The sequence below is a fragment of the Heliangelus exortis genome, chromosome 13 (assembly GCF_036169615.1).
Source record: "Heliangelus exortis chromosome 13, bHelExo1.hap1, whole genome shotgun sequence".
NCBI classification, from domain to species: domain Eukaryota; kingdom Metazoa; phylum Chordata; class Aves; order Apodiformes; family Trochilidae; genus Heliangelus; species Heliangelus exortis.
The window spans coordinates 9116825-9131142 of NC_092434.1; the positions used below are offsets into that span (position 1 = coordinate 9116825).

Sequence of the window (14318 nt, forward strand, 5' to 3'; positions counted from 1 at the left end):
GATACTATACTGCATTATACACAGTGTACATAATATACTACTTTACGTGATCTATGTTTAGTAGAGGTATACAAATTTTAACAAGTTCTGCAAAACCAAGAGCAGTCTGAGCATGTTCAAAGAGAAGAGAAAAAAACACAGGCTTTTTTCTAATACAAATGAATACTACAAACTAATTTGATTTAATGAAAATATTGCAGAAGATTTTAATTGAAATACAGCTTTCTGAACAACTTTACTGGCTAATCTCAAATCATTATTCATTCCTCTCCCAGATGAAGAATTTATATTGCTATTCCACTTATTGCACAAAAAAAGACGAAACAAACAGAAATCCAAAACAAAAAAGCAAGCAGCAGTACTTTATCTGAAGTTCTTAAATCCTAGATATATTTAGTAAAGTAGAGAGAAAAAATGTAGGATATTGATATATTGAAACAGGTGTTTCCAAGGTAATGCACTGTTCCCTAAAGTTGACAGCATTTTTACAGATAAACTTTTTCTATTTTTTAAATTGCTAACAAAATGAAGATTAAGATATTGAGAATGCACTCAATGTCATAGGTGACTTTGTATAAATGATTTCTGGTTTTGTAGGTTGTAAAATTTTTAACAGATTAGCATTAGTAGAATTTAGGTATATCAAATCTGAACATTAACTTTCCATAAATTTTTTTAAGAGTGATTCTTAGTTAATAAATCTAAACGTACACATACACACACATTTTCCCAAAAATGAGATAATGGAAGATGTCAGCAGATATGGAATGGAAGATTTCGTTCATTCTTGGACACGCATTACAGTTGTCTAAAGGATAACTTTGGGAAGCATAGAAAAAAATAATTCTAACTCTATATATGTTTGTTCTGGAGATGATACTTAAATTTTCAGTGAGAAAAGGACCTGTGTGACCCACCAGACCAGTGTTGCAGCATATTCTACAGTTAGTATCTATCGTTACCAAAAAATTGCATTTAAGTTAATCAATAATTAAGTTGATGGTTACGTTACATTTTCAGTCTCTATCTAAACACCGTAACTGGCACAACTGTGCTATTTCAAAGAGTGAACCAATTAGGTACTCAGAAATCTCAAACACACAAAATGCTTTGGCAGAACAAAGCAATATTTTCATAGCTATTTGGCAGTGGTTAGAAAGGACCAAGCCCACAGTGAATATGTAATAAAAAATATTCTAGCTTTAAAAATTATAATCTGCTGTTCTCAGAGTTTATCATCAGTGGATTCATATGTTTATATTTTGCTTGAATATTAACATAGACAGCAAGATTGTTGATGTTTTTAATAACAATCCGGTGAAATATACTACCCTCTTTCATGAGCTTGTCAACTGTTTTATCTGTTGTCATGATGATTTTCTTTTCTCCTGTATAATCTGGATCTTCTGGATATAACTCATCTCCTGAGGGCAGAAAAAAAAGTTTGTTATACATTGCCAAACTTATTATTCAAACATTTGACTCAGTGACACTAGCAATTTTTTAACATTCCTCAGGACATGAAACTCAGTGGGAATTTATTTAACAATAAAAAAGTAAATAGCCTCAAAATATCTTCAAATTTCGAGATACAGCCATAAATTTCTGGAGAATCTGTCAGTGGCATTGTGGTGGACATCTGAGGTACTGTATGGATGTTGAGTGTTCCTGATAAAAGTAATATGCTATAGTCACATCCTGGTCAGATAGAAGTTTATGAAATGGGTGGAGAAGAAGACAAGTACCCTTCCAAGTGTATGAAGATAGTCTACAATAGGACTAGGAATACTACTAGTTATTTTTTTCTGTTTTATTGAAGAAAGGTGTTTTGCAATACAAATGCATATTATTCTTGTACAAGAATGCTTATAAACCACAAATTTGAGAAGTCAGATGTGACAAAAAAGAAGAAAGCATACTGAAGACCAAACTAAAATTCATAAAATAATAAGTAGTAGATGCAGCTTTTCCTAAGAAGGTGAAAATGTACATGATTATGAAATGAGAGACACTTTGGTTTGAAAAAGGGGAGAAAGAAAATGATTTTGTGTTTAGCTCACTGCCCTACCACTACAGCTGTGAAGACATACTGCAGCTACACTTGACCCACTTGCCCTGACAAAAACAGTAAATGTGAATTCACACTTAAAAGGACTAAATATAAGTTCTAATACATCCTTTGAATTAAGAATAATAATAAAAAAGTTAAAATACTTAATATTTCTTCTTAAAAAAAAAGCATAGAAACAATGAGATTATGTACAAGTACAGAAATAACTGCTGTATGAAATGTATTGAACAAGGGAGCCAAGCAGTAGAAAAAGCATACAGTGCCGTAATATTTTCTTTTCAGTTATAGACCAGTCTGTGTGAAGAGGACTGAGTATCTATCAGTTCCCAAGCTTTTATATATTTAAAAGAACCTTCATCTGTTTTCTTACCTGGCAATAGCTGAATGTAGCCATCTGAAGCACTCAACATCACAGGCATCCAACATTCACACCCCTCTAGAGCTCGATCTGAGCTGAACTTGTGTAACTCATCTAGTGAAGAGAAGTTGCACAGCCTACACAATTCATAGAACTGAGGTGGAGGAAACCATATTTCTTGAGATTTAAAGCGTTCAATGGCTTCTGGAGGTGATGACCACTGAAAGATTGAAACAAGCCTTGAAGGAACAGCTTCATCACCAGATAGAAAGTACCAATATTTTCACAAGCCCTTAGCAAAGAAAGTCTCTACAGACAAAAAGATCTTCAAACAGCCCAAATTTTCTGAAAACAGTAAGACACACATATAAACTATATCAAAATAACAAGAAATTTAGAAAACCTAAGCAACATTGTAAAAGCATTTTAAATACAATAATTAAGCTTGCTTTTTTTTTTTTTTTGTAAGTTTTTGTTTTATATGTAGGCATGTCAAGTTTGGAAACTCAAATAGCATCTTGTTTTAAGGGCCTAAGTCTGCTGAAATCAAGAGAAAAACTTCAACTTGATCAATGTCAACTCAGTAAACAGGGTTGCTACTAATGCTTTAAAAATTAAAGGTACCACTAAACCTATGCTTCCTGTACAATGTGTTTTCAGAGTGAACATTGTTATATTTAAACGTGGTGTTGTTTTGCATGCTTAAGCTACTAGTAATCTTAATTTAATCTCACATTAAATTTAATAACATAAATGTGTGCATAAGCATTTGCAGTATATTTACAGTTACAAAAAAATTATAGCAAACTTTTGTTAGGTAATAATTAGCTAGTAGGTAAACTTTTACATAACTACTGGGTTTCTCATCTACTTCTAACTGCTTTTAGACTCTTCAGAATTCTAAAAAAAATTCTAAAAAAACCCCAACTCAGTGTATGTGACCCTAAGACGTTTTTTCTTTTTTACTTTTACCCCCGCCAATTAAAAAACCCAAAACAATATAGCTCCAAATAATGTTTTAGTAATACCCTATTTTAACAAGAGTGTATGTTACTTAAACTATTCCAAGTAGTTACAAAAAATTAAAATTACCAGCAGCTCTTGGGGCCCTAGAATACCCTGAACATGCCAGATGGATTTCTCCACGTGTACTGAATGTTAAGGGTACAGTGACAATACACCATTGATAAAAGAGTGATTACTTGTCATCTACCTTTGTAAGATACAGTAATTAGGTGTAAATGATGTGATGTGACACACATCCCGTGCCATGACCTTCAAGAAACGCCCATTTCTGCCAGCAGTGACAGCGGCTCGGCTGATGTAGGGGTTACTGGTGGGAAGCAGAGATGTACACGGGAGGGGATTAACATGAAGGTGAAAACTCCCTTTTCTCACATTTTAAGGGAGCGAAATCAAGACAGCTGGAGAGCCAGACCCTTGCTGGACTGTTCAGTGGGTACTGGGCCCATGCCAGCAGCCGGGCCGGTTTCCCTGAGAGGGGGCAGGACCGGCCTCTTACCAGGAAGGCTGTGACCTCTTGGTCGTCCTGCGAGGTGCGGGGCGGCCGCTTCTCCAGGCAGCACAGGTAGAAAGCTGTGTCATAGCGCCGGCCGCCGCGGCCCGCCCTGGCCACAGGAGTCAGCCAGTTGCTCCACTCCTGCAGCGCCCAAATGTTGGGAACGCAGCCCAGGTGCCGGCACAGCTGCAAGAAGGAGCCCGGCTCCTCCTGCACTCGGCGCCTCCACTCGCTCAGCTCGGCTGCGGGGGGCAAGAGCTCCTCCGGCAGCAGGGGGGCCGGCCCGCTGCCCGCCGCCGGCCCGGGCCCGGGGCCCGGCACCAGCAGCAGAATTCCCGCCTCCTCGAAAGTTTCCCTGATAGCGCAGATGCGGAAGGCGACTTCTCCCGGCAGCGGGGAGCCCAGCCGCTCCCGGGCGGCGGCGAAGAGCGGGGCCCGGCTGCTGCCGGGGGGCGGCGGCCTCACCGGGCTCAGCCCGCACTGAGGCGAGGCGGGCAGGAGCCCCAGCCATTCGGCCGAGAAATCGGCCGCCTCCAACAGGCCACCCGGAAAGACGTGGGCGCCGGGCATGAAGCCGCTGCGGGAGCTGCGCTGCAGCAGCAGCAGCTCATAGTCGGTGTGGTCAGGCGGAGAGCGCGGCAGCCGCCCTGGGGTACCCGCCGCCAGCAGCAGCGTGGCCGCTTCCCTCCAGGGTCGCATCCGCGAGTTCATCCTGAAGGCGGAGGAGGCGGCTGCTGCGGCCGAGATCGCGCGGCGGGACCGTCCGGGCGCCGCCTGGGCCCCGGGAGGAGCCACTGCAGCCTCAGGCAGCGGGCGGGAGGGCCCGGCGTGTCTCGGCCGTGGTGGCGGTCAGGGCTGGGCTCACCGCCGCCGAGGGAGCGTTTGGCCCGCCCAGAGACGTGGTGAGATGGAGACCTGCCAGGAGCTGTCAGTAATGCCTCAGCCCCGATCTGCCTTGATCCGGTAAGTGGTGTCCTCAAAGGGCAACAGCTTAAGGAAATACAGAGGGTTTACAGGCACGCGGCGAATGGCTGAAAGGAGCGAGGTGGTGGCTTTCAACTTACTTGAAAATCTGAGGCTTGGAATGCTTTGCGCTCCCTGAGTTTTCGTAGCATTGAGTGTATATTGCAGCATGACAAGATGTAAAGTCTTCCTGAGGGACCTTCCCTGCTGAAGGGACTTGAGTTGCAGCCCCAGGAGTCAGTACAGGGTCAGGAACCAAGGACTCTGATTTGTAATCATAATACTGCTACTGACCCACGAGCAAGCCTCAGAGAAGTCTTATCTCAATTCCCCATCAAGGCATATGGATAAAGCATTTTAGGTCTTTAATTAAATATGTCATGCTCCAAGTTGTTTGGATTTCTTCTAGTAGCCTTCAAAGGTGACAAGTATGTACAGTTGTAAGTAATTTTTATTACACAGCTCTTCCGTTTTGAAGAAGCTTTTAAGTACCTGGTTACCTTAAAAAAGATATGTTCAGGAAAGATAGCCAAACCTTGAACAAGTTTTTTCAACAGATACTTTTCTTTAGAAAACATTTTATTTTAACATTTCATTTTTACTCCTTAGTTCAGTAACAGGTTTTTTTTAGTTGGATGGTTGGTTTGGTTTTTTTTTTTAATTTGTAAGGCACATGCTGAGAATTTTTTTAAGAATATGATTAGCATGTAATGTATGGGGAATCCTCCTATTCATAATCCTTCTGCTAGGTGGTTTGGCAAATATCCGCACACCTGCCTGTGCCATTTTATCTGACTGTGTAGTTAATGCCTCTCAGATGTGGCTTAACGTAACTGAAAGCCAGTGGGATGCTGGAATATGCCAGTTGACAAGCCCAAAAATTCAGCTGAGGTTTATGCAGGCATGGCTGGGCCATGTGTGCCTCCTGATGCTAGGCTGCAGTCAGCAAAGAACAGGTGATACTGGAACAGTCAGAACACCAGCTGCAGTATTGCCAGACCATATACAAGTCTCCCTCTCCTTTCCTTATGACCAAATATACAAGCGAAACTGGGACATCTTGTAACCGTTTTCATTTTTCATACTAATTTTATCCTTACTGCTCATCAGTGATTACTATCTTAAGAAATGGAAGGCTCAGGCCCACTAAGGGGCTTGTTTCCTAGTAGAAGGCATTTTGAACATCATATCATCACGACCATCTCGTGTTTGTCTTTTGCACTCTTAGTATAGTTACCTGTTTTACTGTGTTGAGTATTCGTTTTGTTGGAATGTGCTTTGCCTAAAAACTATACTACTGGTGAAATATTAATAAACTACTAAGGTTTTTCAAGGTTTAATGTCCAATGAGCTTGATGGGTGATCAAAAAGATTTAGCGTCCATTATGTCAGATCATTGCAGCATGAAGGCATTTTAAGTAGAAAGTACTTATGTACCAATAATTAACACTGTCATTTCCAAATCAGTTGTAATACCAACACATATATAGAACTGTTTTACTATTGCAAAAATGAAACCCGATACTTCTTTATTTCAGGTTGTTTTCAAAAAGATTGTGCTGTATTGAAAAATAAACCTTTCTGAAGAGATCCAAAAGTTACATCCAATGAAACACCTTAAGATTATTGCATTGATAAGAATTCCTTCTGAAGTATTCTAAGATCTTCATTGTAAATTATTTATTTCTACAATGTCGAGGTTATTTGAATATTTCCCCCCCTGCTTTGTTTAAAGTAATGTTTACTTTGTTTGAAGTTTTTTTTTGTGTGTGATTATAATACTTAGCAATAGAACAACTTAATTCCTTTTTGCCACATAATTGCATAAATTATTTTACAGATACAGATCAGTGCAAGTCATGTCACTGTTATAACGAATTTCAGATAAAAACAACATCCACCATTATCTCACAACTTAATTTGGCTTTCATGCTGTCCTGTGAGTTGGAGATGATGGTATTGAGTTCTTGGTTTAATTTGTATGCATCTGGTAAAAAGGCTGCCACATGTAGATGTGTATACTATGTCAAAGAAATTGTTACAACCTCAAGTGGAGATTTCACTGAGCATGTCTACTAAATCTCAAACTGGCTAATTAAAAAATAAATTCTGAAGGTTTTAGTTGTTTATCTTGTATAATATCAATGAATAGACAGACTTCATGAGCAATATAAAAAGTAAGTAGCTCTGTTTTTATCTCTGCCCAAACTGTTAAACTGTGGCACTTATTTTGTAGTTTTTCAACTGTTGTGTCAAAAATGTGAATAAATGGCAGATCTATGCAATGAATGTTTATGATTATAGCACCGTTATATAGACTGACTGAAAGAAAAAATATAGCTACCTTTAAACAAAACAATATTCTAACAAATCAAAGTGGATCAGAAAACTAGGTTACAGATAGTATTAACAACTGGAAATGTCCTACTTCCAACAGATGCAAAATGGATTGCATGTCATGCAAGCTGAAATTATAGTTCTAATTCTGTTGCTTTTAATTACATGAACAGTCTTCACACATGTGATTTCTCACTAAACTAAGCTGTAGTGGCTGATAAGAGTTATGATTCAGACCACTCCTTCAGGACCCAGAACTCAGATGTCTGGTTATGTATAAAGTTACACATGCAATCAACATGTTAGATAAAGTTTCTAAGGGAGTATCGTGTTTGGTGTGTCTGGTACTGCTCAGTCATTTTATATGGTATAAATAGTTAAACATTTTCTTTTATCTTCTTTTCTCATTTCCAACTTCCTTGTTTTTCACCCAAGTTTTATGCTATTTATATATAGATTCTTCCAGATCAGGAATTGCATTTGAGTATCTTTTTTCAAGACAATTATACATGGCTGTATAACCATATGTTTACTATTCTTACAGAAAAGCTCATAATTTTTGCATGTTTTAGGCTACATAATTCCTTCATCTGTGACACATCAATGACTTTGTATGTTCTTTGAAAATTTGTGTGAGAGACAGACTTGACTGATCATAGACTTCAGTGATTATTTTAATGCAGTGGAAAACTGACCAAAATAACAGATTGTGACTTTGTTTCTGTGCATCTGAATTAGAGCTTGCTTTTAGAGTTTTTTTTTTTTGCTTGTTTAATTTGGTAGAGATGTTACTAGTAAGTGTGTAATAGATAGTGTCATGCAGTACAGTATAAATAAGATGTACAGGTCAATCAGACAAAACAAACCACACCACCTGATCCTATGGCGGTGCAAGAAGTCAATTCAGACAAAATTACTGAAACTGAGCAATAAATGTAATTGCTTTTGCTAACCTGCCTCTGTGGGTGGCATTTTCAGAAATGCTTTAATGCTATTCCTATTTGTCTACATGGCTTCTAGTCACATTCCTTCCAGTTCCAGCATGAAATGCTTGTATGTGGCTGTATGAAAAGATGCAGAAGAGCCTTCATGCATGCCATGTGACTTTTCACCTTTCCACAGGTTTAATCACTGGTAGCTGATTAAGCTACATTTCCAACTGCATCACGTACTGTGACAGCAAGCTGTCAGAATGGATGACAGAATCCAGCCTTCTGGGACTAGCTTTTCCAATAAAAAATCCCTGGCAGTGTGAAGCAGAGAGAAAAGGATTGTCTTTTGTAAAACTGCTATCAACATGTAGCAAATCAAAATATTTTTTACTATTATTATATATTCATTTAATTGAAGAGTGGGTGGTCAGTTCCACTCAGGGATATTTTATATTCTTTACTTACTGGATATAAGATACTACTTTCTTACAAAGCTGTAGTTTAATGTTGTGATGCTATATTTAACAAAAAGCATACTTTGCTAACATCAGGTGAAGACTACATCCATCCATCTCCTTCCTTTTCTTGTCTTTCCTTCAACACATACAGATCATTTTATAAGAAAGACATCATTTTCTAATCCCACTTTTATTGTATGCTTACCATAGAAAGTGCTGCTCACGTGTAGACTAGGTCCTGCATTAAAAGACTTACATAATCGTATTGAGAGAAAGCATTTGGAGATCTGTAATCCACTAGTCTTACTGAATGACTTTTTACATAATGAAAATCTGTGAAGGGTAAATATGTTGACTAGGAGTTCCATTAACACTTAAAATAGAAGTTTTTTTCTGGAAAATGCACATAAACAACACAAGCCTTACAAGGAGAAGAAAACCATAACTAATCCTTGACTACAAACAATAAGCACATATTTAATTTTTAATCCGAAAGCCTGTGACATCAGTAATTTAGTCTGGTTTTAAATAATTGCATTCATGTAAGAAATATTTTCATATTTACATGAAGAATTCCTAAACTTTTAATTTCATGTTTATAATGCTGAAGTTTGGTTGTTACAGTGTTTATAACATGAAGAGAATAGCTTTAGTTAGGGTTCTGTGTTCATTTTGTTAGTAAACTAAAAAATGTAGTTTTTATGGTGATAGACAAGATGTCCTGGAATAAAGCTACAAATTTCTGCATTTAACACTCAGCACAGGTAGTTTGATACAACTGTTGATTGTCATTGCTGTCAATACCACAGTACCAAATTTCACACTCCCTAGGTTGTGTGTCTTTTGCTGAAGTTAATGCAAGCTTTGCTGACTGAAAGGGGGCAGAGTTGGGATCCCAGCATGGTGAGGATCTAAGACATCAGTTTAGTCTGGTTAAGACTCTCCAGTTTCCAATTGCCCAAGCCAATGGTTCTGTACTTCATTCAACACCACCAAACAAGCAGTGCTGAAGGCAACATCACCTTGATTCCCCTGCAGTATAAGTTAAGATATATCACTATATTCAACTTTGGGAGTTTGAGAAGGATGCATCTATGTAAAAATGGTACTGAGAGGGCTGAGCATGTTGCTTCTATTCCTGTGGTTGAAATAGGAACTTTTTGCTTAGATCTTCCTGACAAGCTGTATTAGTATTCCAAGTTTTGATTGGTTCTAATCACTGTTGCAAGTCAACCCATAAGTTGTAAGAATGTACTTTATTTTAAGTTAAATAAATAGTGACAGTAACAAGTTTGAATAATTCCAAGTGTAGAAAATACCACCCATGCCCAGGCAAATTCAGTATAATTCAAGTCAGGAGTAAGATTCTACTACATAACAAACTTAATAGTTCCATGTGTACCCTGTGAAAAAAGACAAAAGAGCAGAAGTAGAACACTGAAATTAAGCAATGACCATTTGCTTTTGTACTTGACAACACATTCTCATTCACTGATCAGCATGACACTATTTTCATTTTCATCATGCTGTTTAAATACAAAGTATTTTAGTGACTTCCCACTTTTCACTCAGAAAAACAGCATTTCTAGTCTCCTTTCCAGTTGTATTCCAGGGGAAAAAAAATGAAGACCTGCAAATCTATAAGAACTTTTTATTTCTTACTTTAAAAGAAGCAACAGTGCAAATTTTGGGCAGTGGTGGTTTCATCTTGCTTTTTTGTGCGCTGTTGTGCCTGTCACATTGAATGTATGCTTGTATCAAGTGTAGGAGATTAATGGCAGGAAGATTATCCATTTAGATGGTGCCAATCCTCTGTTAGGATTCTACTTAATCTATTAATTTCAGATAGCCTAAATATAAGATGATACAGATTTTTAAGAACAAACTCATGATGAAAAAATCTGCAGCCAGCTTTGTCTTAAGATTTGAAAATACATTGTTTTTCTAAGGCCCAATCCTTTAAATACTTATTGTGTGCATATTCATAATGAAGTAAGATATACACAATTATAGGCTACTTGTAGGAATTATTTGAGTCCTGTATGCAAAATACAAATTAAAAAAAAAAATGCAGTGGACTGAAAATTTACAATTTACCAGCGCCCTAAGGCTTGCTTTTGAAGATGAGATTATCTATTCTTAAAAATTCTTCTATACAACTAACCATAGATAAACAGTATACCCATTTTAGGGTACCAAAATACAAGATAATGAATGCTACAGGTGTTATAATTTATATATTCACCAGAAACCAGACTTGTATTACCTGGGTTTTCAGAACATCTAGTTAAATTATCTGATTTCAAAATAAATATTTGATTTTTCAAGACTAAAGTCCACCTTCTTACCCATCTTCCTGTGAACTAAGTAAAAGGAGAGTGCAAAGAGTGAAAATACCCACAAATCTTTACTGACTAGTGGTGGAAATCCAAACATGTACATTCTTCTTCAGTTTTTGCTGTATTTTCCATAAATATGTTTACTCAATATGATTGTGAAGGACTTCTCATTTAAATAACACACAGCAATTAGACATTGTCTAGACAGACTGAAACAGTAGCACCGATAAATACAGGCTTGACCTTGTTAATAGGATGCCAGGTCCTCCAAACCTAGACTAACTACATATAAAACACATCCTATGGAATGAGTGAATAGGATAAAAAGGAGTGCAGAGTCATCTCATAAAACTGAATTTCCATGAGAATCGAGCCACACTGGACCAATGTGCAGAACTTACATTGTGCTTCAGCATATTGATAGTCTTCAGCTTTTATAGTTCATGCCTCCACTTAATAGTTTTCCTCACCTGCACTATTTCTTCTCACGAGTGATCAGGTTCAAATTTCTAACATGCTTTTTCTCTCCAAATCCATCTGTCTTGAATTTTTAAAGAATAAACTGTTTGCTGTAGTTTTTCAAAGTATGTTTAGTTCTTAGTTCAAAATTACTAGCTGTTTGTGAGTGTTGTCAATGTAATTTTATTTAACAAGCATGAAATTATTGTATAGTAATTAAAAAAAGTGTCCAATTGTTACTTTTTGATAATGTGTCCATAATCAATGCAGAAGAATAACAGCTTATTTAAGAAACAGTATTACTGGATGTTTGTAGTTGCCTGTGGAGTGTCACTATAAAGTAAGTGCCAAACATTAGAATGGAGAGTGCATGTATTTGCAGTAACAAGACAATTCCCTAAGTTACATAATAAATACCATAATACATAGGTTCTTTTACAAAACATTATAGAGCTCGTTTGCTCTATAAAGTTAGTGTTTGTCTCCCCAGTTTAACATTTAGATGTTGACAATTCTGTAGGAAAGCACTGGAAAGCTTTATACTGCATTTGCCTCCCAAAATTGCAGTTTACCAAATAGGATCAATCCTACAAGCTTTGTGTTTCCCAAATGATTAATCAGAGATGAATGAGATATGAAACTGAGACACATTTTTAGCTTTTTCTGGATTTCTGTAATGAATTCAAGAGCATGCAGAAATCTGGCAGTACATATACAGGCACCAATCCCTGCCTGTTAACAAGTGAGGGGATCTCTTTGAGTTAATAAAAAGTTCAACAGCATTTAACTCAACAGCATTTTTGTTTGCCAAAATCTGTTTTCAAAAATTACGGCTTCTGCTATAGGTACATTCACTGCTTCTATTTTATATAGTTTTTATATAATTATATGTGAAGTGCAAACTGTTTGCTTCTACAGAAAAAAAAATCTGAACCAGCAGCAAAAGAATCCACCTTTCTGCTGGGGAAAACTAAGTTGTGGTAAATGAGAGCCACGAGGCTTACTAGTATGTGTTCTGAATGTGCAACTCCCCCTTTTTTCCCGTTGGATTTGGGAGGCGATTAGTCAGTCATTCCCGAATGCTGTGCCAGCCCATGAAACCGGGTTCTGTACAATCCAGTCTAAATCAACAAATGGTATTTAGTATCAAACATCGTTTGTTCTGTTTTCTCCGTTCTTCTCCACACCTTCCCCCTCCCTAACTATTAGCTTATCTAAAATAGAAGCTTTTCATTCTTTTCCTCTGCTGGAGTAACATTTTATGCATTTGTTGAGAAACCCCAAATATATTCATTTTGTCAGACAAAAGACCCGTGCTAGCTTCCCAATTTGTGTTACTCTCAAATTCTGTAAACAGTGAGCAGCAACAAATACCAGAGCCTGTTCAAGAGCAAAAAATACGGGCTTCTGAGAATAGTGAACTATTAATAGCAGACAAATCCCTGTTATAGCCAGTAGTGATAATACCCTGATATTTCAGAGTTAACTGTTAAAAGTCCAGCAAGTGAAGACATCCTATTCTGCAGGCTGATTTGCACCTCTTCAAAAAGCAAGAAGAAACAAATCGCGCCTTTTAGAATACCGAGAGGCAAAAGTTTTGTTTTTTTCCAAGCGCTAGGTTTGAATTCTCTGCTCATCCAAGTCACCCGTTTTGAAACTGAAAGGTGAAGCGCGTAACATTCCAGAGGGGGCTGCTCTTGTCAGAGCCTGCATCACCCTAAGAGAGTTTTACCACACACACTGCCAGGATAATAGCGATAATGAGCACAGCGGAGAAAACAATCCCAGCTAGAACCTTGCTGATATCGCAGAAGGATTTGTTTTCCTCCACAGAGATCATGCCAATAGAAGAAGCGCCCACACTGATGGTGGATTTTAGTTCAGCCCCTGGGTCTTGCTTAGCCTCTACTGTCCACTGGGGAACATTGACCTTCATTTCCATCTCGTACATCATCTCTCCTACCTGGTTAATTTCGTTCTCGAGGTCTTTCAAATCCACCACGTCTATATTGCGCTCAGCCTCGTATTTCATGTTCTGGACGCTCATTGCCCTGGCGGCCACGCCAGAGGTTCCCCCACTCATGCCTGTCTGGATCAGGTGCTTTTTGGGGACATTTAGCGGGAACTCGTGGCCCAGCTCCAGGGCTCTCCTCATATCGATCTCCAAGATCTCTAGGCACGTGGAGAAAATCACCCATAGCCTCTCGAACTCGGCTTTATCTTCCTTACTCACGGTTTTGTCCTTCAGGACCGTGGTGAGCTTGTTCCTGTTGGCCACCGCTAGCTCCTGGGCTTTCTGCCGAGTTTTCTTGAGCTCCTCCCGCAGGTTCTGAGAGTCCGAGGTGCCGCCGATGGTCAGCACCATGTGCCGGTAGCAGGCGGTCACCTTGTTGAGCGCATCCAGCAGCGCTTTGCACTCCTCCTTCACCATGATCCCGCCGGCGCCGCTTCCCCGCCGCTCTGCGCTGAAACCGCTCCGCCCCGATCACCCGGTACCGGGACCAGGGAGTTGCCCAACCCAGACGCTACCAGCACACATGGCAAGTGACAGCTTCGGATGGCTCATGCACAGCACCTCCTGACCACTTCGCGTCCCCGCCGGCTGCTTATGGAGCCGGGTCGGGCTGTGGGTAGCCCCAGGGGACAGGCAGCATCACTCTCCGCCCGCTACTGCCACCCTACAGGAGAATCGGAGCGGCCCATTTCGCACGGCGCCGAACGGGAGATCGGCTTCCGGAGATCGGGCGCCGGTTTTTGAGAAGTTCCAAACACCGCGGGTGGCGGGGAGAGAAGTAAGCCCCTTCCCCCCCCCCCCCCCCCAAAAAAAAAAAAAGGAAAAAACAAAGAAAAAAGAAAACCCAATAAAGCTCTGGAGAAGGCAA

General features: G+C 39.2%; 3 protein-coding genes across 6 annotated transcripts in view; 1 reads left to right on the plus strand and 2 right to left on the minus strand.

The window, feature by feature from the left end:
• Positions 1-176: 176 nt before the first annotated feature.
• Positions 177-4659, minus strand: NUDT19 (nudix hydrolase 19). Its single transcript, XM_071756780.1, has 3 exons — positions 3952-4659; positions 2442-2649; positions 177-1424 (listed from the first exon to the last, which is right to left on the minus strand). Exons 1-3 carry the CDS (start codon positions 4657-4659, stop codon positions 1210-1212), a joined length of 1131 nt encoding a protein of 376 aa, XP_071612881.1. The 3' UTR covers positions 177-1209.
• Positions 4660-4769: 110 nt separating this feature from the next.
• ANKRD27 (ankyrin repeat domain 27) overlaps positions 4770-14318 on the plus strand; it is a 42578-nt gene continuing 33029 nt past the window's right edge. For 3 of the 4 annotated variants that reach the window (XM_071756778.1, XM_071756776.1, XM_071756775.1), the window contains exon 1: positions 4783-4911. The gene's annotated coding sequence lies outside the window, so the exon portion shown is untranslated. Of the gene's footprint in view, positions 4912-14318 lie in introns of all 4 variants that reach the window. The other variant, XM_071756772.1, reaches the window with a different exon arrangement.
• On the minus strand, positions 9876-14287 carry RGS9BP (regulator of G protein signaling 9 binding protein). Its single transcript, XM_071756781.1, has one exon. The coding sequence runs from the start codon at positions 13865-13867 to the stop codon at positions 13154-13156; it is 714 nt and encodes a 237-aa protein (XP_071612882.1). The 5' UTR covers positions 13868-14287; the 3' UTR covers positions 9876-13153.